At 45.6% G+C, this 27511-nt stretch overlaps 1 protein-coding gene across 17 annotated transcripts in view; it reads left to right on the forward strand.

Moving 5' to 3' along the window:
- The first annotated feature begins 3604 nt into the window (after positions 1-3604).
- The window catches only part of BRD4 (bromodomain containing 4), a 228352-nt gene continuing 204445 nt past the window's right edge, over positions 3605-27511 (forward strand). For 10 of the 17 annotated variants that reach the window (XM_073319258.1, XM_073319263.1, XM_078849691.1 and 7 more), the window contains exon 1: positions 3605-3810. Coding sequence is in view for 1 of the 17 variants with exons in the window: in XM_073319270.2 (XP_073175371.1) it covers positions 4406-4424 (19 nt within the window). In the remaining 16 variants the exon portion in view is untranslated. Of the gene's footprint in view, positions 3811-4185; positions 4425-4676; positions 4777-27511 lie in introns of those variants that run through there. The other 7 variants (XM_073319268.1, XM_073319269.1, XM_073319272.1 and 4 more) reach the window with 4 other exon arrangements.

Raw genomic sequence — 27511 nt, forward strand, 5'->3', positions numbered from 1 at the left:
TTCCAACCCTGATATTCTATGACTCTATGACTCTATGAATCACCGTGACTGCTGGGGCTCCTGATGGGGAAGTGAGGTGCCGCCCCATGCTCAGCACAGGGCTCTGGCTGACAGGATGCCTACACCAGACCCGAAAGGTGGAAACTTCGCAACGCAGCCATGGTGGCACAAGAAGCAAGCTTCCTCAAGTACAATCCTGTCTGAAATTGTAGGTACATCCTCAGGACAGCTAGCCTCTAGTGCCACCTGAGCTACACTGCTCAATCAGCACTAATGCAAGTATGTCTCCTTCAGCTGGAAATGCCATTTTCCAGCTCTGGTGTAGACATATTCTGAGAGGTGTGAGCCGGGACGGATTAACTTTTTGTGGGCCCGGCGTCAAACATATTTGTGGGCCCCCATTGGGGAAATAGGGCATGTGATGGGGGGCGGTCCACAGAGTGAAGGGCCGGTTGGGGGCAATGAGGCACAGTGCAGCGGGAGTGGCCCCACTCAGCCCAGCACAAGGGCATTGTTTACAAACCCACAACTGCTCGACATATACTGGCCTGCCCAGCCCTGCCAACATGCCCCTTCCACACTGCCCCCCTGCCGAGTGCCCTGCCCTTATGCCCAGCATCCCCTCACCCAGAGACTTTCCCCACGGATCCCTATGCCCAATGCCCCTGGACCCGCTATGCCAGCAGCGCCTGCCCAGAGACCCCTCCCGCTGACCTCCCACCACAACTGCACAGCACTCTGCACACCATACCTCCTGCCTAACTCCCTCACCCACAGATCCCCTACTGTCCAGCATCCTCTTCACAGTCCCACCATCACAGCTGTACAGCGCCCCATATTCCTGAGGGAATTCTGCATCGAATACTGTGCATATTTTAAAATTCTGCAAATTTTTTTTTGTTTACAATAAATAAATGTGGAAGCTCCACCATGGCAGTGGCGAGCACAGGCCACTGCAGTGGGAGAATACCCTGCAGCCTCCCACGCCCCCCTGGGACAGGGACTTGGCAGTGAGGCTTAACCTGACCCTGACACAGCACAAGGGCCATGTCTGCCACAGAAACACCCTGGGGCCCTGCTCCTTTTGCATCAGGCAACCAGATGTGGGCAGGGAGGCTCAGCCTGGCAGCAGGATCCAAGCTCAGAGGGACTTAGTGTGGGGGGGATCCACATGGGGGTAAGAGGGTTCTGTGTGGAGCAGTCTGGGTGTGGGCAGCTCAGTGGGGGATCTGGATGCACAGGGAGGTTCCAGGTGCAGGGGCAATGGGAGTCTGCAGTGGTGCTAAGTGAAAGTGGTTGGAGCTCGGGGGTGTGGTGGGGTGGGGTGTGTGTGTGCGTGCATGCAGGGGAGGTGGGTTTCATTTAGGTTGGGGTCCATGTGTAGGTAGTTGGGGCTCAATGGGGAGGTGTATCAGGGTGGTACAGACGCAGAGGAGGTGGGCTTGTCAGGGTGAGGGTTTGATGGGCCTGCTTAACAGGAGAGCCCCAGCTGCTGCCAAGGGGATCCACATGCTGGGCCCCCACTTCTCCTATCCCCTTCTCTTCCCCATCCCATCATAGTACTGACTTTTGGTTTTGCCAGTGGGTGATTAAGGCACAGGTCTGGGGGCCAGGTGTTCTGGGTTTGGTTCTCTGCTCTGTTACAGACTCCCTGCTTAGCCTTGGGAAAGTCACTTCACCTCTGGATCCCACCCTAGATCCCCAGCCCTAGATCCCACCTGCCAAATGGGGCTAATGCTGACCCTGCCTCTTAAGTTAAATCCATTCATGGCTGTGTCATGATGGGGGAAATGAACATACCAAGGTTGGTAGATTTGGGCTGAACTTCTCCACAGCCTGAGAATGAGAGCCAGCTCCACATAGGGGGAATTGGGAGAGACAGGGGCTCAGGCTAGCTCTGCATAGAGGGAGCTTGGGGCTTCAGCCTTGCAGTTTCTGCCACTAGGGCAGCTGGGGGCTTCAGCCCTGCAGCTCCTGCCGGGGTCTGGACTTCTCCCCACCAGCACAGCTCCTGCGGGGGTCAGGGCTTCTCCTTCCCCTAAACCACCACTGTACCCACCAGCCCTAGGCAAGCTGGGCTCACTTGGGTCACTTGATGGCTGCTTGGCTGGATTGGAGGAAGAAACCCTACAGGTGGATGCCATAGCCACCAGCCCAAGAGGTGTGGGGCAGTTCCGGTGAGCAGGGACGGGGACTTTGGGAAAGAGGCGGGGAGGGGGTAGAGCAGGGGCCGGGCAGCTCCCAGCCAGGGGACTGGGCTGGCCGGGGCCCCTCCTGACTCTGGGCCCAGTGCCATGCCACCATGGTAAACCCGGTACTGGGTGTGAGTAAGCCCTGGCTACCAGGGGCCGCAGCAATCTGGGGAGTGCTGCATACAAATCAATGAAGGGGCATTACACGATACTAGTAGGGGGTCACACCCACAGTGCCAGAATAGACGGATCTTTCTGCTAAAATGATCAGCAGTAAAACAGTTAACACAGACATTTTGCACCATTATCAGACTTCAGAGTCAACAGATACTGGGCAGACCAGAAAGTGGAAGGACTAACAATTCTCCAGAGCAAGTGATTCAACCAACAGCACTGGGGGAAGAGAATCTTCTCCCCATGCAGTGGATGATGCGCTATTCACATGAGAGCTCTCCCCTCATTTCTTCGTGCAGCACACACCTTGCTGCAGGGACATGCCCCCTACCTGCACAATGCCCATCAACTTGCAGAAACCGCCTCCCTATGCAGCGCCCACCCAGCTGCAGAGAGCCACTTTTCCCCTGCTTGCAATGACCAACTGGCTGAAGAGGCTCCCTCCCACCGTCCCTGCAGTGACCGTCTGCTGCAGAGCTGCCCCTTCCCCCCCCGCGCGCCCCCCCCCGCGGCAGAGCTGCCCCTTCCCCCCCCGCGCGCCCCCCCCCCCGCGGCAGAGCTGCCCCTTCCCCCCCGCGCGCCCCCCCCCCGCGGCAGAGCTGCCCCTTCCCCCCCCGCGCGCCCCCCCCCGCGGCAGAGCTGCCCCTTCCCCCCCCGCGCGCCCCCCCCCGCGGCAGAGCTGCCCCTTCCCCCCCCGCGCGCCCCCCCCCGCGGCAGAGCTGCCCCTTCCCCCCCGCGCGCGGCAGAGCTGCCCCTTCCCCCCGCGCGCGGCAGAGCTGCCCCTTCCCCCCGCGCGCGGCCCCCCCCCGCGGCAGAGCTGCCCCTTCCCCCCCGCGCGCCCCCCCCCGCGGCAGAGCTGCCCCTTCCCCCCCGCGCGCCCCCCCCCCGCGGCAGAGCTGCCCCTTCCCCCCCGCGCGGTCCCCCCCCCCGCGCGCGCGGCAGAGCTGCCCCTTCCCCCCGCGCGTCCCCCCCCGCGCGCGGCAGAGCTGCCCCTTCCCCACGCCCCACAACTGGCTACAGACCCCCAAGAGCGCCCTTCCCCCGCGCAATACCCGCCCTGCCCCGCAGCGCTCCCTTCCTCCCCAGTGCCGTGCAGCGCGCGCGCGCAGAGCGACCCGACCTCTCTCCCACGCGCCCCGCCCGCGCCCGGCTCCTCCTTGGGCCCGGGGCTCCAGGGGCCGGGCTAAGGAAGCGGGGGGGGGACGCACGTCGCCGGCGGAGGGGGCGTGGTCTGTTGCGCCGCGACGCAGAGCGTTGCGCGGTGAGGTCAGTGCGGCGCCGCTGTGGGTCCCTCCCGCTGCCCCTCGGTCTTTATCTGCCCCGCGGAGGCCCGCGCCCCAGCCTCCCCTCTCCAGTGCGAGGCGGAGGAGACGCCTCCCCCGCTCCGGGCCCCACGGCACCCGGTCCGGCGGGAGGGTGGAGAGCGCGGCCTGCCCGTCCCCAGGTGAGAGCCGAGTTCGCGCGCGAGGGAAGCGGCTCCCTCGACTGGGGGGCGCGGTCGAGCGGAGGTGGGGGTGTCGGTATTCAACATCCTCGGTTACGTTGTTCTGATAGCGTAATCCGCATTGCGTAATGCGGCCGCTGCGTCAGGGAGGCTACTCAGTTTTCGTTGGGACGTCTGTGTCTGGCTGAGGCCTGCTGCTCAACGTTGTATTCCGACCCGCTTTCCTCTTGTGGGGGGGGAGGGGGTGCTACGCTGTGTGCGTAACTCTTGTGCCGTTCACGGCGCCCGCGTCCTGCAGCCAGCGATCTGCGTAGGTGGTGTAAGAGAACGGGAAGGGGATCGGCTTTTTCTGGTGTTTACGCATTTTGCGCATTTGGCGACTGGTTAACCTGCAGAATGCTACGTGATGTGCGTAGGGGCGTCTCTGGCTCCCTTGCGCCGATTGCGGTGGGAAGCGGACTCAGGGCATAGGGCGCAGAGTTTGCGTGGGAGAGAGATTTGCCCCCATCTGTAGGCTACGCGATTTGCGCGGATAGGGCTTACCCCCGCGCGCGGACCGCGGTTTACGTATGTTGGGTGCGATTCCTCGCTGAGGATGGCTGTTCCCTGGAGAGGTAGGCGAAGCGGCTTTAGCGCTATTTGCGCAGCGACCTGAGTAGCCTGATGTTGTTTTTTTCGGAAGTGCGATGTTTGCGTAGGGTTGCTTGTCCTCTGGCGAGTGGGGAAAAGCTTTTTTGGTAGGCGGGCTGCCTGGGCGTGCGGAGCCGTTTGCGCTGGGGCCGTTGCGCCCCGCCGGGGCACGGGTAGCTCGGTACGCGGATTGCGCAGCGTACGGGAACAGGGGCCCTGGGGCGGGGCGGCGGAGCTGATGGTACTTCCTGCCGCCGCCATTTTGTCTCCTAGCCGGAGGAGGAAGCGGTGGCTCTTGAGTGGAGGCAGCGGCCCGGCCTGGCCCCGCGGCTTGCGGTGAGTGAGGCGGTCACGCACCCCACCCTCACGGGCTCTGCCCGCCCCGGCTCCTTCGTGGGTCACGCCTGCCCGGACCAGGCGGCCCCCGACGCCGCCGGCAGGGCGTGGGATAGCCGCGTCTCTCCTCCGCGCCGTTAGGCCGGGCCGCCGCCACCCCCGCGGGGTGGATGCGGGTAGAGCGGGCCCGGCTCCTCATGGCGCTGGGGCCCGGCTGCCCCCGAGCTGCCGGGCCCCTCGCCGACTCTTGGGGGTCCTGGAGATGGGGCGGGCCGGGCCGGTCTCTGCGGAGGGCCGTGCGGGGGCAGGTCGCTGGGGAGGGAGCGGCGATGCTGGTGCAGCAGGAGGAGGCAGCTCGGCGTCAAACCTGGTTCACTGTAACCGACTGATACAGCTCGCCCCGGCCTGCTGGCGCTTGGCTGTCTGGCAAGCAGCTGCCGTTGGAAGGTCCTCTTTGAGATTGCACAGCAACTGTGGCACTAGCAGAGTCCCGTAAACCGGATTGAGGCGCTGATTCCGGTTTAAATGTGCCTGATGGGAAGAGAGACTTTGAACAATGTGTGCTTTTGATGAACCTTGCCTTTTTTTTTTTTTCTTGAAAGAGCAGTAACCTGAATTCTGGTGCACTGCAGAGTATAAACTGGTGCTGTTTACTGCACTGGCTCTTCAGATTTTGTCATTTTGCAATGTAGAAAGACAAATGTTCTCTCTTGGTGTGAAAGACTCAAACAAGTGGTAGCTGCTATACAGTGATTATAGAAACAGTGGAACTGACTATACTGTGTATTTGGTGGTACATTCTGTATAGAGAATTTCTTAAACTACTGGTTTTAATCTTAGATGTAGTGAATTTAAAAAAAAATTCAAAAGTGTGGTTTATTTGATGTGGACTGTCCATTTAGTGTAGGGAATAAAAATGTCTTGACATAGCTGTTTATATATTGTGAACTAGATAACTTGACTAGCCAGTTACAACAATTTTGCATTTAACTTTTTTCTACAACTCTTCTCTCTTCTCCCCCCCCCCCCCATGGCAGGACTAAGTATTATCATTCTAGACCATCCCTGACAGTGAGATTTCTGCTAATATGAAATTGTGTGACTAATATTTTCTTCCTGTCTGCAGTGCTTTTCCCACTACAACTGATTTTTTTCCCCCCAAATCGTTATCTAGATTATAGAATGTACCTTGAGTGTAAATAGTCTGTTCAGAAACAGAACTTCCTATTAAGAAGGCTGGTTCATGTTTTGGAAAGGAGAGTTGGTAGTATGAGAGGAAAAGGAAGGTGACCTCCCCACTCTGAACTCTAGGGTACAGATGTGGGGACCTGCATGAAAGACCCCCTAAGCTTATTTTTACCAGCTTAGGTTAAAAACTTTCCCAAGGCACAAACTTTGCCTTGTTCTTGAACATTATGCTGCTACCACCAAGTGATTTAGACAAAGAACAAGGAAAGGACCACTTGGAGTCCCTAGTTCTCCACAGACCAACTTGGGTTTCTTAGAACCCTAAAAACCCAATCAGATTCTGAAAAAACCAGCACTTCATTAGAAGAACAAAACAAAGATAAAAGAAACACTCTGTAAGATTAGAATGGAAGATAATCTTACAGGCAGTCAGGTTCAAAACAGAGAATGCCTCTAGACAAAACCTTAAGTTACAAAAAGACAGAAAAACAGGAATACACATTCCCTCCAGCACAGTGAATTTACAAGCCGAAACAAAGAAAACCACATTTTCTAGCCAGATTACTTATGAACTTTACAGGAGTTGGAGGGCTTGCATCCTTGATCTATTCCCAGCAAAGGTATTACACAGACAGACAAAAGCCTCCCCCCCACCCCTCTCCAGATTTGAAAGTATCTTGTCCCCTCATTGGTCATTTTGGGTCAGGTGCCAGTGAGGTTACCTTAGCTTCTTAACCCTTTACAGGTGAAAGGATTTTGCCTCTGGCCAGGAGGGATTTTATAGCACTGTATACAGAAAGGGGTTACCCTTCCCTTCATATTTATGACATCCCTACTGACTGTAGTATGTGGAAGAGGGAAAACTGTTCTAACTTCTAATACTCACTAACAACCACACAACAAAACCACTAACCCAGGAACCTATCCTTGCAACAAAGCCCCCTTGTCAACTGTGTCCAAATATCTATTCAGGGGACACCATCATAGGGCTTAATCACATCAGCCACACTATCAGAGGCTGGTTCACCTGCACATCTACCAATGTGATATATGCCATCATGTGCCAGCAGTGCCCCTCTGCCATGTACATTGGTCAAACTGGACAGTCTCTACGAAAAGAATAAATGGACACAAATCAGATGTCAAGAATTATAACATTCAAAAACCAGTCGGAGAACACTTCAGTCTCTTTGGTCACTTGATTACAGACCGAAAAGTGGGAATTCTTCAACAAAAAAACTTCAAAAACAGACTCCAATGAGAGATTGCTGAATTCGAATTAATTTGCAAACTGGGTACAATTAACTTAGGCTTGAATAAAGACTGGGAGTGGATGTGTCATTACACAAAGTAAAACTATTTCCCCATGTTTATTCAACCCTCCCCCCCTTCCTCACATGTTCTTGTCAATTGCTGGAAATGGCCCACCTTGATTATCACTACAAAAGGTTTTTCCCCCCGAGCTCTCCTGCTGGTAATATCTCACCTTACCTGTTTCAGAGTAACAGTCGTGTTAGTCTGTATTCGCAAAAAGAAAAGGAGTACTTGTGGCACCTTAGAGACTAACCAATTTATTTGAGCATAAGCTTTCGTGAGCTACAGCTCACTTCATCGGATGCACGATGTATCCGATGAAGTGAGCTGTAGCTCACGAAAGCTTATGCTCAAATTTGTTAGTCTCTAAGGTGCCACAAGTAGAATCATAGAATATCAGGGTTGGAAGGGACCTCAGGAGGTCATCTAGTCCAGCCCCCTGCTCAAAGCAGGACCAGTCCCCAACTAAATCATCCCAGTAAGGGCTTTGTCAAGCCTGATCTTAAAAACTTCGAAGGAAGGAGATTCCACCACCTCCCTAGGTAACACATTCCAGTGTTTCACCACCCTCCTAGTAAAAAAGTTTTTCCTAATATCCAACCTAAATCTCCCCCATTGCAACTTGAGACCATTACTCCTTGTTCTGTCATCTGCTACCACTGAGAACAGTCTAGAGCCATCCTCTTTGGAACCCCCTTTCAGGTAGTTGAAAGCAGCTATCAGATCCCCCCTCTTTCTTCTCTTCGTAGACTAAACATCCCCAGTTCCCTCAGCCTCTCCTCATAATTCATGTGTTCCAGTCCCCTAATCATTTTTGTTGCTCTCCGCTGAACTCTTTCGAATTTTTCCACATCCTTCTTGTAGTGTGGGGCCCAAAACTGGACACAGTACTCCAGATGAGGCCTCACCAATGTTGAATAGAGGGGAACGATCACGTCCCTCGATCTGCTGGCAATGCCCCTACTTATACAGCCCAAAATGCCATTGGCCTTCTTGGCAACAAGGGCACACTGTTGACTCATATCCAGCTTCTCTTCCACTGTAACTCCTAGGTCCTTCTCTGCAGAACTGCTGCCGAGCCATTCGGTCCCTAGTCTGTAGCGGTGCATAAGTACTCCTTTTCTTTTTACGGATACAGACTAACACTGCTGCTACTCTGAAACCTGTTCTAACTTCAGTTAGACATGACAACCAGAATTTGCCTATTGAATATGCTGTCATTGCATTGTGATTGACTGGTGAAGTCTACTTAAAAGATAACCAGAGAAGCCAGATCTACTTGCACTGTTGGTAGTATGGCTAAAATTCCTCTCTCAAAGCTAAAGCAAAAGTATTTCAGTAATATTTTTATATTTTCATAGTTCCATTAATTGTTTATATAAAAATGTGAAGACTATTTTGTTTGTTTATTTTTAGTAACTTTTTTTCTTTTCCTGCTGCTTGTTAATAATGTAAAGCAAAACTATTGTCTGTCCTGGAACTGGATTGATGTCAAGAATGGGTCAGAATACAGCTTTATCTTCCTTTAAATACTACTAACGTTCATGCTGTGTTCTTTACCTAAATAGTGCCGTATATCTTATCTTAAAACTAAAAATGGCCAAAAATTAGGTGTCACTTAAATAGTTAACTTTCAATAAGCCTTGTTAAATCTTTTTTTTTTTTTGAGACTTTATTTCCGTGAAGTTCTTGTTTAGCAATGCTTCTGTAGAAAGTTGTTTTAATCTAAAGTTTTAGTGTTGTTCAGACTTATTGCACATTTTATAAAAACAGATTGGAGACTGGGAAAATAGCTGGAAAATGTAGGAAGTGCATGTACTGTAGAATAGATCTTTGTTTGAAATGCATACTATACTGGGATGGAAAGAATTAAGCTGACAAATGCATGGCAAATGTTTACCAGACAGCCAAGATCATGAATAATCACCAGTGGTTGTGTATGATACTGTTATAGTATGGATAGATGGTTAGTGTTCTATTAGATGCATGTAAACTTAATTCTGCAGGCTACTTTGGATGTGGGGTTCTCTGTTGTATTTACAGAACATTTTTCATAAAAATAGAATAAAATGGTGGAGGGACTTTAAAAATCATTGATTTACACTAGCTTTGTAAAGCCCCAACTTAATTTGAAAATTTATGGTATGGCTTGCAATTTTAGGTTAAATTGATTATGAATTAAGTTTTATAAATGCTGGTTTTAAACTGTTCAGTGTCACTACGATAGGGTATTTTTGAACTTTACAAAACTGCTTCAGGCAAAAAACGAAAATTCCATCATACAAACACTTAAGCACTTCACAGCATGACTAGTTTGATTTCAGTAGCATAAGTGCTTTCAGAATGGAGCCTTAATACAGTTTTTATTGAAAATTTTTATTCATACGAAGTGGAATAAAATCTTTGTCACTATGAAAGTTGCGTCATTGTTAACCTTGAAAAGCTTAGTATTTCAAGATGTTAACAAAGTTGAAAATTTTGATTTTTTTATACATACAATCTTGCAAAATGTTAATATCAGTAATGTAACATTTTAAACAATTACACTTAATGAGCAAAAGTCAGAGTTGTTACTGTTGCATCCAGTTATTGAAATTCACAGAGGGGGTCTTGAAGTCATTCAAAAATAAAATGCTGAAAACAAAAATCAACTTTGAAGTTGTCCTGATGCAGTTTTCTAATCTTTAAGTGCACCAGGTGAAATGATGAAAATACTCATTCAGAGCTGACAGAACCCTTAGCAGTTAATTGACACTACTTTCGTGATCATGTACATGAGATTATCATTACTGGATAGCTGTTACAGTACTCAACTGGTGAACAAGACTTTTTTTAAATTGAGGCAGCTGGCTTGCAGTTCAACTATTGTTGGCAGAAAACCTACTTTCATCATAAACCTATTAATCTATAATATATATAGATTATACACCTATAAATGCAGGTGTTTGGTTCTGCTGCTGTGAGTGGAACAAGCACATGCAGAAATTGTTTATATATTTTAGAAAATAATGAGGAGTACCACATAATACTTGCAATTAATGATAAAATGCATGTTCTGCATTTTAATAATTGTTCGTCTTCCTCCATGCTTCAGTAGCTTCAGCAATGGAACACGAACTTCTCTATACAAAACCGTTACTACTGGCTTCAGTATTTTGAACAATTTTCTAGTGAATTTTTTCTGGCCAGTAAAATCCACACCCCTGATTGACAGTTATACTGACCTTACTCCTGGTGTAGACAGCACTGTGTCGATGAGAGGGCTTCTCCTGTTGACATAACTAATGCTTCTTGGGGAGGTGGATTACCTATGCCGACAGTAGAAGCTTTCCCATTTTTTTAGGTAGTGTCTTCACTGAAGCACTGCAGTGGCGCAGTTGCAGCCTTTTAAGCGTAGAGGAGCACTCAGTCTACATTCTTCATAGATCTTTATTCACTTGGATTAGTCTGAAACATACTTCTGCAGCTTGCTTACAAGTTTTTCACCTTATTACTTGAGATGTGACATATGTGCTGCCACCTTTCTGTTTTTGTATTTGGAAGCTGTAAAGTGGCTGTTGAAAAATAACTTAATCAGAAATCCAGTTGTATGATCAAGGTCCTGTGTGGGTGGATCCCTGTACTTGTGCAAAGAAATGTTGAAGTCTGTGGGGATACAGGAGTCCATTGTGCAATCAGGAGCATAGATAGTATCTCACCTATCCTTTCAAATCTTTTGACAGTAGATTTAGCATGTGTGCAGAATCGGCATTTACTCTGTTCTGCAAAGCTTTCTTAATCTTAGCCGAATTGGCTTTGTTTTTCTTCACAAACTAGTTGTCTCTTGTCTGTAGTGATTGTAGTCAGATGTTCAGATGAATGTGGATGACTGCAGGTATTAGTGCAGAAAGAGCTTTGTGTAAGCTCAAAAACTTCTCTCCCGCCAACAGAAGTTGGTCCAGTAAAAGATATTCTGACCCACCTTGTCTTGCTTGAGTATGCAGTGTAAACAATGTAGATGGAAACTCCTGATGAGCCTTACGTTGTCCATGTTTTCCCACCATACATGAGAGTGCTGAGGTCACAAGCTTGATACACTAGCATTTTGGTCTTGCTGGTAAGCTTTGAATTGTTCCGTGCTCTTTTAGTTAGTCTGCTGAAGGTGGTGGCAGCCTTTTCAATGCGAACATTTAGTTCTTCATCCAGTGAGAGGTTGGTGGTCCGTGTAGAACCTAAATAGCTGAACTTTTGGACTACTTCTAGCTGGTTCTAGCATTTAAGGTAGTTGAATGATCTTGTGAAACTCTCTGTCCTAATAGAACAGTTTTCTTGATGCTGATGGTGAGAGCAAATGCCTGACAGGTACTTGAAAGGCGGTCCAGGAATTCTTATAGTAGATCTTCATTGTGTGTTATGAGGGCAGCATCATCAGCAAATAGAGGTTCCCTGATTAGCATCTTTTTGAGTTTGGTCTTTGACTTATGTTGGGACAGGTTGAAGAGTTTCCCATCTGATCTTGTGTGGATATACACTCCATCTTTCATGTCCATAAACGCACAGTTCAAGAGTACTGAGAAGATGCCAAAGAGTGTAGGGGCAAGAGCACATCCTTGCCTCACTCTGCTTTTCATCTTAAAGCTGTCTGAAGTGGGCCCATGAGACTGGACAGTTGCTCTCATGTTGTTGTGGAATGAACATATAAGACTTAAAAGGGTTTGTGGGCATCCTATCTTTTCTAGTATTGCAAATAGATCTGCTCTGCTGACTATGTCGAATGCTTTGTTAGGTCCACAAAGGAGATGTACAATTGTCGGTTTTGCGCTCTGCACTTTTCTTGGAGTTGATGCAGCCCTGAATCTGCACTGTGATTCAGGATAGACACAATTCACCAGCTGTTGTAGGTGCACTAAGATAACTTTTGCTAAAGTGTTTCCCGCTACACTTAATAATGAGGTCATAGAATATCAGGGTTGGAAGGGACCTCAGGAGGTCATCTAGTAGTCCAACCCCCTGCTCAAAGCAGGACCAATCCCCAACTAAATCATCCCAACCAGGGCTTAAAAACCTCTAAGGAAGGAGATTCCACCACCTCCCTAGGTAATGCATTCCAGTGCACTCAAAAACAAAACAATGTAAAACTTTAGAGCCTACAAGTCCACTCAGTCCTACTTCAGCCAGTTGCTCAGACAAACATATTTGGTTATATTTGCAGGAGATAATGGTGTTCGCTTCTTGTTTACAATGTTGCCTGAAAGTGAGAACAGGCACTGTTGTAACTGGCATCCCAACATATTTATGTGCCAGATGCGCTAAAGACTCATATGTCCCTGTATGCTTCAACCACCATTCCAGAGGATATGCGTCCATGCTGATGGTGGGTTCTGCTTGATAACAATCGAGAGCAGTGTGGACCGATGCATGTTCATTTTCATCATTTGAGTCAGATGCCACCAGCAGAAGGTTGATTATTATTATTATTTATTATTTTTTTGGTGATTTGGGTTCTGTAGTTTCCACATCAGAGTGTTGCTCTTTTAAGACTCTTGAAAGCATGCTCCACACCTTGTCCCTCTCAAATTTTGGATGGCACTTCACTTGACCCAAGATTTAAGCATCTGCTATAGCTATTTTTAGAAATCTCACATTGGTACCCTCTTTGCGTTTTGTTAAATCTGCAGTAACGGTATTCATAAATCAAACAACATGTGCTGGGTCATCATCCGAGACTGCTATAACATTAAATATATGGCAGAATGCAGGTAAAACAGAGCAGGGGGACATACAGTTCTCCCCCAAGGAGTTCAGTCACAAATTTAATTTACACACTTTTTTCCTCCCTCCCCCCGTTCCCCCCCCAACATTGTCAGCCTGGAAGCATGTTTTCCAGAATGTTGGCTGAAGCATGAAGGGGCATACAAATATTTATTGTATTTGGCACATAAATACCTTGCAACGCTGGCTACAAAAGTCCCATGCGAATGCCTGTTCTCACTTTCAGGGGACATAGTAAATAAGAAGCAGGTAGCAGTATCTCCTGTCAATGTAAACAAACTTGTTAGTCTTAGCGATTGGCTGAACAAGATGTAGGACTGAATGAACTTGTATTCTCTGAAGTTTTACATTGTTTTGTTTTTGAGTGCAGTTATGTAACAAAAATCTACATTTGTAAGTTACACTTTCACAATAGAGATTGCGCTACAGTACTTCTATTTTACAGTGCAAATATTTATAATAAAAATAATATAAAGTGAGAACTGTACACTTTGTATTCTGTGTTGTAATTGAAATCAGTATATTTGAAAATTTATAAAAACATCCAAAATATTTAATACATTTCAATTGGTATTCTATTGTTTAACTGTGCAATTAATCAAGATTAATTTTTTTAATTGCAGTTAATTTTTTTGAGTTAATCGTGTGAGTTAACTGCGATTAATCAGGAGCTCAAATAAATATAGTCTGAATCTATAAAAAGGGAAATAAGGACAACCCAGGGAATCACAGACCAGTCAGCTTAACTTCAGTACCCAGAAAGGTAATGGAGCAAATAATTAAGCAATGAATTTGCAAGCACCTAGAAGATAATAGGATAAGTAACAATCAGCATGTATTTGTCAAGAACAGATCATATCAAATCAACCTAATAGCTTTCTTTGACAGGGTAATGGGCCTTGTGGGTAGGGGGGAAGAGGTAGATGTGGTATACCTTGACTTTAATAAGGCTTTTGATTCTGTCTTGCATGACCTTCTCATAAACAAACTTGAGAAACACAACTTAGATGGAGCTACTATAAAGGGGGTGCATAAATGGTTGGAAAACCATTCCCAGAGAGTAGTTATCAGTGGTTCAGTCAGGCTGGAAGGTATATTGAGTGGGGTCCCACAGGGATCAGTTCTGAGTCCGGTTCTGTTCAATATCTTCATCAATGATTTAGATAATGGCATATAGAGAACACACCTATAAAGTTTGTGGATGATACCAAGCTGGGAGGGGTGCATGTGCTTTGGAGGATAGGATTAAAATTCAGAATGATCTGGACAAACTGGAGAAATGGTCTTAAGTAAATAGAAAACATGACCTTTGAGGGAAGATTGAAAAAATTGGGTTTGTTTACTCTGGAAAAGAGAAGATTGAGGGGAGACATCAGTTTTCAAGTACATAATAGGTTGTTACAAGGAAGAGGGAGAAAAATGGTTTTTCTTAACCTCTGAGGATAGGACAAGAAGCAATGGGCTTAAACTGCAGCAAGGGAAGTTTAGGTTGGACATTAGGAAAAACTTCCTAAACTGTTAGGGTTGTTAAGCACTGGAGTAAATTGCCTAGGGAGGTTGTGGAATCTTCATTATTGGAAATTTTTAAGAGCAGGTTAGACAAACACCTGTTAGGGATGGTCTAGATAATGCTTAGTCCTGCAGTGAGTGCAGGAGACTGGACTAGATGACTTCCAGTCCTTTCATTCTATGGCCTATGCTGTACAGGAAGTCAGATTCAGTGATTGCAACTGTCCCTTCTGGCACTGGAATCTATGAAGGCCTTCCAAACACTACACAGTGCAATGCCTCAGACCTCAGTGGTTCAGGAGCCAAATTAGCTATTAACATTACTCTAAAGAGCCACAGTAGTATGAATTCATCGTTTCATTTACTATGGTAACTATATATTCATATTTGAAACAATATGACAGGGAAATATTTAGTTTATATATAGATATTATTCTCAGATTAAGTTATGGACCAAGTACTTTATCAAGTACAATTGGTTAATAACAGTAAAAGCACCCTGATTAGTTGTTCATTAAATATTTTAATATCAGGTGCCGCAAAGAACTGCAGGAGACACATAGAAGAGCCACTTGCGGCTCAAGAGCCACAGTCCAAGTATCTCTGGTCTAGATTGTTGTTCACCGATTACCACTGTGGTATGTGATCCCTTAACTCATTTAACTGGACTTGAGTTAACACTGCATGTGTGCACAAAAAACTTGAGTTAACAGGGAGTCAACAAGATTTCTTGACATTTCAATATACTTCTATCTAGCCAAAGCAAAAAGTCACTCAAGATGCTTATCTTCTATGGTAAAATGCTTGACAGTTTTGAATGATCTACACATATAACTTCTGTGGAAGCTTTGCGCAGTCAAAATTCATTGACTAGTCTAGTCAGTTTCTCCCATCCCAAAAAGTAATTCTGCACTTGAGCTCTCTCCCATTCACTGGATCATGCTGATCCAAAAAAAATCAAGAGTAAGAAAAACAGAGAGACTGCTGGTGTTGCTTTGGATAGCCCTTTTTTCCCGACAAAAGAATGGGATACTTATCGCTAAAGTTTAACGGTGTCTTTTGATCATCCGCTATCATAAAATCATAGGACTGGAAGGGAACTCGAGAGGTCTTCTAGTCCAGTCCCCTGCACTCATGGCAGGACTAAGTATTATCTAGACCATCCCTGACAGGTGTTTGTCTAACCTGCTCTGAAGAATGTCCAATAATGGCGATTCCATAACCTACCTACGTAATTTATTCTGGTGCTTAGCCACCCTGACAGGAAGTTTTTCCTAATGTCCAACCTAAGATGCTCTTGCTGCTATGTGAGTCCATTGCTTCTTGTCCTATCCTCAGAGGTTAAGGAGAATTTTTTTTCTCCCTCTTCCTCCTAACAACCTTTTATGTGCTTAAAAACGGTTATGTCCCCCCCTCAGTCTATTCTCCAGATTAAACAAACCCAATTTTTTCAATCTTTCCTCATAAGTCATGTTTTCTATACCTTTAATAATTTTTGTTGCTCTTCTCTGGACTCTCTCCAATTTGTCCACATCGTTCCTAAAATGTGGTGCCCAGAACTGGACACAATACTCCAGTTGAGGCCTAATCAGCGCAGAGTAGAGCGGAAGAATTACTTCTCGTGTCTTGCTTACAACGCTCCTGCTAATACATCCCAGAATGATGTTGGTTTTTTTGCAACAGCGTTACCCTGTTGACTCATATTTAGCTTGTGGTCCACTATGACCCCCAGATCCCTTTCTGCAATACTTCTTCCTAGGCAGTCATTTCCTATTTTGTATGTGTGCAACTGATTGTTCCTTCCTAAATGGAGTACTTTGTATTTGTCGTTATTGAATTTCATCCTATTTACTTCAAACCATTTCTCCAGTTTGTCCAGATCATTTTGAATTTTAATCCTGTCCTCCAAAGCACTTGCAACCCCTCCCAGCTTTGTATTGTCCACAAACTTTATAAGTGTACTCTATGCCATTATCTAAATCATTGATGAAGATATTGAACAGAACCGGACCCAGAATTGATCCCTGTGGGACCCCACAGCACGACTGTGAACCACTGATGATTACTCTCTGGGAACAATTTTCCAACCAGTTTTGTACCCACCTTATAATAGCTCTATCTAGGTTGTATTTCCCTAGTTTGACAGGTTTCAGAGTAGCAGCCGTTTTAGTCTGTATCTGCAAAAAAACCAGGAGTACTTGTGGCACCTTAGAGACTAACAAATTTATTAGAGCATAAGCTTTCGTGGGCTAAAGCTCACTTCATCGGAGAAGTTTATGAGAAGGTCATGTGAGACAGCATCAAAAGCTTTACTGAAGTCAAGATATACCATGTCTGCCACTTCCCCCCTATTCACAAGGCTTGTTACCCTGTCAAAGAAAGCTGTCAGGTTGGTTTGACATGATTTATTCTTGACAGATCCATGCTTGTTACTTATCACCTTATTATTTTCTAGATGTTTGCAAATTGACTGCTTAATCATTGCTTCCCCAAAATAATTCCTAGAGTACATGTTTTAGAAAAACATCCAGTCTTGTTTTAAAAATTCTCATTGATGGAGAATCCAAAACTGTCAGTGATGGAGAATCTGCAAAATTACTTAGCGGGGCTAAGTCCCATTTTCAGAAGTGACTTAGGCATGTAGGAGTCTAAACCCTGTTGACTTTCAATGGGGTTGAAAGCTGAGCAGAGCATTGTTTAAATACCTTTAAAAATCTGGGCCTATGTACTTCATATTCACTACAGTTTGAAGGTTTGGATTTCTCAGGAGGTAGCTAGTGAACTCAGATTCTGAATCTTCATAATTCTTTGGATGTGCTTAGCCTACACAAAGGCTTAAGAGGGGTTATAATGTACCCAGGAAACATCCATTCATATTTTGGTACATTTATTAGTAAGTATTAGATATAAAAACTTTATGGTTCTAGGCATCAGAGTAAGTTAACTAGGATTTCTCAGAAGAGGTTGAATTCAGTCTCTAGCATTCATAATAATTCAGTACTGTGTGGTTGTATGTTAATTTGTGAAATCAAAGAAATTATCACAGGTCACTAGTTCTTGCACATAGAAGTAAATAGCTGGATGTTAGTACAGTAACTTCTCACTTAAAGTCGTCCCAACAATGTTGTTTCATTATGTTGATCAGTTAGAGAACAGGCTCATTTAAGGTAGTGCAATGCTCACTTATAATGTTGTTTGGCAGCTGCCTGCTTTGTCCATTGTTTGCAGAAAAAGGAGCCCGTTGGAGCTAGTTGGTGTGCGCTTGGAACCAGGGTGGACCAGCAGTCCCCCTATCAGCTCCCCCAAGTTCCCTGTGTGGCAGGCTATCAATTGCAGGGCAGTTCAGCTGTCCCCCCCCCCCCCCCGTCCCCGCCTTGGAGCTTCTCCTGAGAGCCTCCTGCTTGTGCATTTTTTAAAGTAAAATGACACCTTGGGTCAAGGTCATGGTTAAATTCTTGCTGCGGTTAATCATAGTTTTGACTTCTACAGGCCAGGAGTTACTTAGCAGCAATGATGATGGTTAGTTGTTGACTAACTGCTATTTTGTGAAAGCTTCAGACAGTAGCAGTAGAGTTTACTAGAGTGGGTTGTCTGCAGACTTCAGTAGACAACACTGCATCTTTTATATTCAGAAAGCTGTTGTCACAATCAAGAGCTTTCTGAATATAAACTTTAGAAACTTGGTTTTTAAAAATAAAATTCCATTTTCAAAACTGATGGCCCAGATCTTCTCGTTCACTCATATAGTGGATAGCTCAGCCTTGGGATGCATTCAGTCCTCTGCCTCTAAGGTAGTAAACTGGATGACCAATGAGAACATAGGGGAATGAGTCTCAATTTCAGAAATAATAAAACTTCCTGTAAAAAAATTATAGTGAAAACTGTGTATTCCTATCAGAAAGGAAAAGCTGCAGGAATGGTATTTGATACTTGGCAAACCGTTGCTAAATCAGGAATTAAAAGTGGCAAATGGACACAAAGGATAAAATCCCATACCTGCTGTGACTCTTGTAGCGTGTGCATTATCATACCTATCTCTCACCAGATATGAGGTTTCCTCCTTTTTATATTTGTAGAGTTTGTCATGTAAATAAAATTGGAGTTTTGTGGCTTCAGCATCTTAACCTGAAAGTGGAAAGGTTATATATTATTAATCTTGTGCACCATCTCCTTAAACTGAAATAATCATCTACTTTCCACACTTTAGAACTGCCACGGCTTTTTAAAGAGCTTTCTGCTGATGTCTTTATTGATGCTCTTGGGGAGCAGTGCTTGCTTCTAGTTTTCTTTAATTCTTGTTAATGGAATTGCGTTGCTTAGCTATGTTTCCAGCTTTTTGCCTTTCCAGGAGGGTTTTTCCCATCACTGAGTGATCTTTGTTGCAACTAATGTAACTCTTCAGCTGTATGTATATTAATGTCTTCCATGCACAAGGAAGATTGCAAATTACAATTGAAAGGCTCTACACCAGGGGTCGGCAGCCTTTCAGAAGTGGTGTGCTGAGTCTTTGTTTATTCACTTTAATTTAAAGTTCTGCGTGCCAGTCATACATTTTAATGTTTTTTAGGAGGTCTCTCTCTATAAGTCTATATATTATATAACTAAACTATTGTCGTATGTTAAGTAAACAAGGTTTCAAAATGTTTAAGAAGCTTCATTTAAAATTAAATTAAAATGCTGATCTTATGCGCCGCCCCACTCAGCCCGCTGCCAGCTTGGGGTTCTGTTCACCTAGGCCAGCAACAGGCTGAGCAGGGCCTGCGACTGGGACCCTGGCTGGCAAGTGGCCGGCAGCCGGGACCCCAGACCGGCAGTGGGCTGAGCGGCTCAGCCCACTGCTGGTCTGGGGTTCCGTACGCTGGCTCCTGCCAGCCAGGGTCCCGGCCGCCGGCCCCGCTCAGCCTGCTGCTGGTCTGGGATCCCAGCCCTGCCCACATAAAGCGGGTACCTAGCTTCTCCCTAGTTCTAGCCCATTCTCTTCCTCTCTCTCTGGACTGAGCTGAGGGTTGGAGTGCACTGAGCACAGGGCTGGGGGTGAAGGAGCAGGCTGGGGGATGTGGTGTAGGGTCTGTCCAGGAGCTAGAATGAGGGAGGGGGCTCAGGGTTGGGGCAGGAGGTTTGGGTGTGGAGTGCTTACCTGGGCAGCTCACGTTTGGTGTGAGGGGTGCAGGAGCTCCTGTTTGGTGCTCAGGGTGGAGGTGGGAATGTGGGGGGTGCAAGAGTCAGGGCATGGCATGTGAGGAGGGTGCAGGGGTCAGGGCAGAGGGCTGGGGTGTGGGCTAGGGTCATGGGGGTGCTCCCAGCCCCCTGCCCAGAGCGGCTCACAGCAGGTGGCTGGAGGGGATATGCCCTGATTCCATTCCCCGTCCCCAAGGCCCCATCCCCACTTCTTCTCCGTCTCCTCCCTGGAGCAGCGAGCGCGCTGCGACTCCGCTTCTCCCCCTTCCTCGCAAGGGCCATCAGCTGATCAGTGGCAGGGAGGGAGAGGAGGAGGGGCAGGAACCCAGCACGCTGGGGGAAGAGGCGGAGGAGGGGGGAGCTTGCCTGCCCTGCAGCAGCAGCTGGCTGGACTAAGCTTCTTCACCCTACCCCACACCGAGGGTGGGGTGGGGGGGTGGAGAAGAGTGGGCTGGGGCAGGCAGGATTTTTAATGGTATGGTGCCACCTACTGGCAGCCACTCTGAGCCCGCTGCTGGCCTGGGTTTGGCAGCGGGCTGAGCAGGGCCGGCGGCTGGGACCCAGCAGGCAGCAGCTTGCCATTAAAAATCCGCTCCTGGTGCCGTCTTTGGCACGTGTACCATAGGTTGCCTACCCCTGCTCTACACAAAACACTTAACAGCTGGTCTAATGATTGACTGATGTCACTTAGTGCAGCCAGGAAGCCTGAAGGATGAGCAGAATGGCATGTCTCCAGATAAAATGTAGAATATCACTAAAATGAAAACAAGAAGTGCTCACAGATAGCAATGAAGACTCAGGCAAGCACTCTAAAACCTTGACTTTAAGTGGTAACTTGGGAATGCAAATGTAAGACTTCTTCTGGCGAGTTTGACAAGTTAAATATTAAACATATTATTTTTAAAGTCTCTTTCTGAAACTTCTAATTCCATGATATCTTTCAAGCACTACATGACATTTCTGTATTAATATTTTCCTGCTAGAAAGCATATGGAGATCTGGATGTGCCTGTCTCATCTGCAAAGAAATCTGGTATTATATATTTGTTGGTTGATCATCCAAGTAGAATGTTGCAGTTTTAGGGAATGTGGGAAGACATCCTTTTTATGATCAGGATGGCAGTTAAAGACTACATTAATCCAATTCAGGATTGAGACTTAATATGTTCATGAAACATTTTTTAAAAATTAACTAAAATTGACCTTCCCTAATCTCCTGAGATGCTATTCTGTGTTCTTATTGATGAGCTGGATTTTAGGTATGTCAAGGTTCCTTCCCCACTCTGAACTCTAGGGTACAGATGTGGGGACCTGCATGAAAGACCCCCTAAGATTATTCTTACCAGTTTAGGTTAAAAAACTTCCCCAAGGTACAAACTTTGCCTTGTTCTTGAACCCTATGCTGCTACCACCAAGTGTGTTAAATAACAGGGAAAGAACGCACTTGGAGACGTCTTTTCCCCAAGTCCTACACCCCCTTTCCTGGAGAAGGCTTGATAAAAATCCTCACCAATCTGTACAGGTGAACACAGACCCAAACCCTTGGATCTTAAGAACAATGAAAAATCAATCAGGTTCTTAAAAGAAGAATTTTAATTAAAGAAAAAGTAAAAGAATCACCTCTGTAAACTCAGGATGGTAAATACCTTACAAAGTAATCCGATTCAAAACATAGAGAATCCCTCTAGGGAAAACCTTAAATTACAAAAAGACACAAAAACAGGAATATACATTCCGTTCAGCACAACCTATTTTACCAGCCATTTAACAAAAGGAAATCTAATGCATTTCTATCTAGATTACTTACTAACTTAACAGAAGTTCTGAGGAGTTATGAAGAGCATTCCTGATCTGTTCCCGGCAAAAGCATCCCACAGACAGACAGACAGCCTTTGTTCCCCTCCCTCCAGCTTTGAAAGTAACTTGTCTACTCATTAGTCATTTTGGTCAGGTGCCAGCGAGGTTATTTTAGCTTCTTACCCCTTTACAGGTGAAAGGGTTTTGCCTCTGGCCAGGAGGGATTTTATAGTCCTGTATATGGAAAGGTGGTTACCCTTCCCTTTATATTTATGACAAGGTATATGGCCCAAACTTGTCTTTTTGCTACTTCATTTTATTTCTCTTTGCTAATCTCTGAACCATCCTAAATAATTCCTCCTGCAATGTTGATCCACTTCAGATAACTGTAGGTAGCTGTCAAATTGCCTCAAGGCATCTTTTAGCAAAGCTATGGATATTTCACTCCCCATGCTTGTAGGAAAAGTCTGTCATGTGCTTGTTATCAAATGCTGTATTTTCATTTGCAGTCCATTGTAGAGGAAGACAAACCCTCAAATATAGCTACACTGAAAATGTGACATAGAAAACTTGGCATTCACATGTTATCAGAGTAGGATTTTTTCATTTTCATTATCTTGCCTTCACAAAAGGAATGTGCTGGGAATAGAATATTTGTTCTTACATAGCTGGCGCATGCATTTTAGACCTACTAGTTTTAAATTGTTTTTACAAACAAAATGTGTGTCACTGGAAATCTTCACATAAATAAGAGTTGCTTTATCTGTCTACAGTTTTGTAAATAATGAAACATGGGGACATATTCCTAAATGCATTCACACTTAAAAATATTGGCTGAGGGCTCCATGCCATACTTTCAGAATGACAATATGAACAAACTCCATTGATCACGTTACTGTGTGGGAGCATGGCTTGCTCATGCCTGGACCCAATAGCATTCGTGAATATCCTCTCGTGTACTTGACCAGTGCAGGGGGGTTCATGAGCCACGTTTAATGATCCGCCAAATCTTGCCTTTTCAGGAAATAATCCTTCTTATTGATGTGCTTGTGAGCACCTGCAGAGTCAGTAGTGTCAGCAGATAATGGGTATATGAATACCAACACAGTTTGGCCCAGCTACTGAAACATATCGATTTTGAGAATTAGTTGCCTTTGATATATGAAGTACAGCACTTTTGGTTGCACAGACCACCACCACAATGGGACTTGTTGACCCCAAACTGGCCCACAAGAAACCTGTAACAGACTAGCTTCTACAGGGTAACTATTGCATACCTCTGTACTTGTATTAGGGCTCTCATCCTGGTGGTCTCACATGTCTGGACCTGCCTGAGTGCTTCAGAATTCTAGGAAAGTGGCTTTCTTCATCCATAAGTTCTGCAGCCACTGCTGATCATTTGAGACCCAGAGAACCACATCGTCCTACCAGTCTGTGCTGCTGGGTCTAGTTCAAAACTGTTGCTTAACAGTGATGAAGTGCTCACTAAGATACCATGCAGCTACTCATGAACTGTTGCATTCAAGTCCTTTTTCTGTTGATTGCACAACTGCTGAGCTCTCCCCTGGCAATGATAGAACACTTCCCACTGCCTATTTGCAGCTGCTTCTGATGCCAACTATATCTTTACATCTAGGAAAACTTTCTTCAAGTGACAGTGCTTTTGCTTTGTGAGGAAGCTCTATGCCACATAAAGCTGTTTCCACAGCTACCAACTGTCAGCTGGGGTCTTCATTGACTTCTGGACTTATTCAGAAATATGAGGGATGGTGGTGTTGGTAGATATGAGAGTTATACCTCTGTCCAAAAATGCGGGGTCCTGGTGGGCCATAAGTAGGGCCCTCCCAAATTCACGGTCCATTTTGGTGAATTCGATGGCCAGGGGTTTTTTAAATCAGTCACTTTCATGTTTTTCAGATCTTTACACGAGAAATTTCATGGTGTTGTAACTGTGGGGGTCCCGACCCAAAAGGGGGCCAGGGTGGGAGGGTCTCAAGATTATTGTAGAGGGGTCATGGGATTGCCACCCTTACTTGTGCCCTGCTGCTGGCAGAGGCACTGTCTTCAGGGCTGGGGAGCAGAGAGGAAGTCTCTTGGCCAGGCATGGTAAGTGTATGGGTGGTGGGTTACCATATGTCCAGTTTATGGAGGTGATGGAGCTGCAGTGTCCCCGCGTGGGGTGGTGACAGCTGGAGCCTTGGAGCTTCCTGCAGCTGTGGGAGAACTTGGAGGTGGGTCTGACTCACCCCAGGAGCGGCCCTTGCAGCGGAAGAGGAAGTCTGGTTCCTTCCCATCCCCAGCCAGGAGTAGTAGCTGGAACCATGCACAGGGTAGGAGCCTCTGTCTGGGCACCAGATTTCACATGGGAGATTAGATTTCATGGTCCATGACACGTTTTTACGGCCATGAATTTGGTATGGCTCTAGCCATAAGCAGTCATTCACAGTGCTTTTAGTTTGAAGCAGTGAGGAGACCTCTGGGTTATGTGCTTAGAAGTTATTGCTGCTAAAATTATTGGGTGCGGCACTAGCATTGGACATATTGCATAACTGCAGTCCTGCTTACCATATGTGAATACTGTGTGCAGATGTAGTGATTCATAACAGTCTAGTTAGTTGCATTAGTTAACTTAGTAGAATAGATGCAGCTGCATTGTAGGGGCTTTTAAATGTCCCTCAATGAACCACCGGTATGGCTCCCATCCATCAAAGAGAAATAGCAACTAAAGTAAAATGCCATGAATTGGTTGGTGGGTATAGGCTAGATCAATTTGGTTAATGATTTTTAGCAGAACTGGAAATATGCCAAAGATGACTCATCTTAAATAATAGTCTTTAGATTTTGAGTTCAGGGACTTGGTTTTGAGTCTGAACAATAGCCAAGTGGCAGTATTACAGTTTAGTGTTATAACTAATATTTGTCTCCATTAGTACACCTTTTTCAGATTATTTCTTAAGAAAATTGAATAGAGGCATAACAAAAAATGAATCTACATAAATGCTTAACAGTAGTGAACAAGTTTGTGTATAGCATTGTAGTCTGTCAGGCTACCAAAAAGTACATGTGTGGTAGTTGCTGTGGAGTGTAACTGTTAGCTGTTTGGCATTAGAACTTAATGTGAGATACCAGCATTAGAATTCTTTGCATCACCCTATTGCAGTGGTTCTCAAACTTTTGTACTGGTGACCCCTTTCACATAGCAAGCTTCTGAGTGTGACTCCCCCCTTATAAATTAAAAGCACTTTTAACACCATTATAAATGCAGGAGGCAAAGCAGGGTTGGGGTGGAGGTTGACAGCTCGCGACCCCCCATATAATAACCTCGTGACCCCCTGTTTGAGAACCCCCTGTTCTATTGTCTGTTTCTCTCTCTCTCTCCCTCCCCACCCCCTTGCAGCTGCAAACAGTGGGTATTGCACTTGAGTACAGAAGTATTTTTTTCTCTGCCATCCTTGCTGTTGAGTGAAAGTGACTAAGATTACTTTGACAAAATTAAAGGAGTACTTGTGGCACCTTAGAGACTAACCAATTTATTAGAGCATAAGCTTTCGTGAGCTACAGCTCACTGCATCTGATGAAGTGAGCTGTAGCTCACGAAAGCTTATGCTCTAATAAATTGGTTAGTCTCTAAGGTGCCACAAGTCCTCCTTTTCTTTTTGCGAATACAGACTAACAGGGCTGTTACTCTGAAATTTGACAAAATTAGTTTCACTGGAGTGCTGTGAATTCTTCCTATACAGATGCTGATTTCTGGCTGTCCTATAGACAGCTATTGATCTGGTTAAGTTAAAATGTAAAATTGGATTAATTACTGGACAAGAGCAAGGGCTTATGGAACATGTATTTGTAGAAACAAATGTTCTTAAGGTGTGTTTTTTTTTTAACCCTATATTTATTTATTTTTTGAGGCTTTTGTCAATAAAACTTTTGTCAGTCAGGTGTGTGGAAACCAACACCCCCGCCCCCGCTGGACCAACATAAGTTTCACTGCCAAGTGCTGGTTTGGACAGCGGCTAACGTAGCTGCTGCTGCTCATTGGGGGTGGTTTAATTATGCCCATCAGCATAGTGTGGCTACATGGGAGACGGTAAAGCGGCGCAGCAGCACAGCTGTGCTGCTGTAAGGTCTGTAGTGCAGACATAGCCTAATGCAGGGGTTCTCTCAACAAAATTTTTGGTGGCCTCAGGGTGCGGCCACCAACTCTTACTGGTGGCTGCTCTGACAGTTTTCCCTAAAATATGTAATTAACTTTAGGAAAAACACATATGCACATATATATGTCCAAATCATTATAATTTATTTATGTAGGGTTTTTTATAGACTCAATAATAAAAATAATGTACAGTTGTCCCTATTCTTTACTGGACCTAAACAGAATAGAAATACAAATAAGGCTCTTTGCCTGTTTTGCCTTTTTTGGTTGATTATTTTATTTTTTTTAAAGACTTGCTAGCTAGCAAGTCTGCTGTAGTAAAAAGTGCTGTTTATATATTTGTTCGTGTCACTTTTCACAGCAGACTTTCTCATCCCCAGCAACCTGGAGGACATATTAAATCCTGGATGGGGAGGTGGGTAAGGAGGCAGGAGGGCCAGGGGCGGTGGGGGACTGGATGTGGGGGTGGAGGAGGCAGTGGTGGTCAGGGCGATGGGAGGGTGGGGGTGAGTCCTGGCCTGGGGTCCTGCTGCATGAGTGCAGGCAGGAAGAGGCAGCGGGAGCCAGGGGCGACATGGTGGGGGTGAGCCTGGGGCCAGAGCCTGAAGCCATGCGGCTGTGGGACAGAGCCTGCTGCCCACCCACCACCCCCAGGCTGAAGCCCCATGTCCCACTGCCCCCAGGAAGGTGGGGAACTTTCACTGGTCACCTGGCTCCTATAGTATTTTGAGAAACTCTGGCAGAATACACTGTAATGTAGGGACTAGTGGACAGAGTACTGGACTGGGACTCAAGAGGCTTGGTGCCTCCCCCACCCCCCCGCCCCTTCAGCTGGAAGATCTGGGACAAATCACTTCCTTCCTTGTGTCTGTTTCCCTGTGCCTTCATTTCCTCATCTGTAAAATGAGGATAATGATACTTACCTTTTTTGTAAAGGACTGTGAGATCTGTGAATATAGGAACTAATAATATTTATTGTTTACTAATCTGATGGGACGGAGAGAGGAGAGTAACATATCCGTCTCTGGTCTCATTCATTCATATGTTCCGCAAGCAGTAGTATTGCTAACTCTTTTTTCATGAAATGAAATGAGAATGAACTCATGAAAAAGATGTGTAAAAATAGCGTTAGCATTATGTGGGTTTTTAATGAAAAACTCCATATGGATATCTTAGTTTGGCTAAAGTATTGTAGTTTTTCATGATATATATGAATAGGAATTTGTACCAGTTGGCTTATGAATGAGCAATTTTAACCTATATTTGTAGAAACACTTAAATTCAAGTTGAGTGAGTGGATTTGAATGGAATCTTAAATGTACACGTGTTCAGCTGAAACTTAAGTAGTGGTGGTAAAAGTATGCACCAAAAACAGCCCATGGAGGTCTGTAATGTGGCCTGGATCAATCATTCTAATTAATGTGGAGATTATAGTCAAGAGGCTACAGGTCCCAAGATGCAGTGATCAAGGTAGCCTGGATGAATTGCACTTTGGGACCCCTGGTCTCAGGTAAGAGCAGCAATATTTATGCATTTTATATGTAGTTTTCCAAATGAGAGCTTATAGCTAAGTGCCCTGCTCTAGAATGATAGGTACAAGTATGCCATTCATATCATTAGGTCAAAAATAAAAGTAATTTTTAGTTGAATATTTAGACCATTCAAGGAATGTTCTGTTCATCAGATTACTGCATTAGGCTGAATATTTCTGTATTTTTATGAGAAAGATTGGCTTTTATAATAGGTTAATTCTAATGCTAAAAATGGGAAAGAATTAAAAATGTTGAGGGGATGGTGCATAATGTACCATGTTGCTCATGCTTAGTTTGGGCAAGCTGAGAACAGT

The sequence above is a fragment of the Lepidochelys kempii genome, chromosome 20 (genome assembly GCF_965140285.1).
Source record: "Lepidochelys kempii isolate rLepKem1 chromosome 20, rLepKem1.hap1, whole genome shotgun sequence".
Classification (NCBI taxonomy): Eukaryota; Metazoa; Chordata; order Testudines; family Cheloniidae; genus Lepidochelys; species Lepidochelys kempii.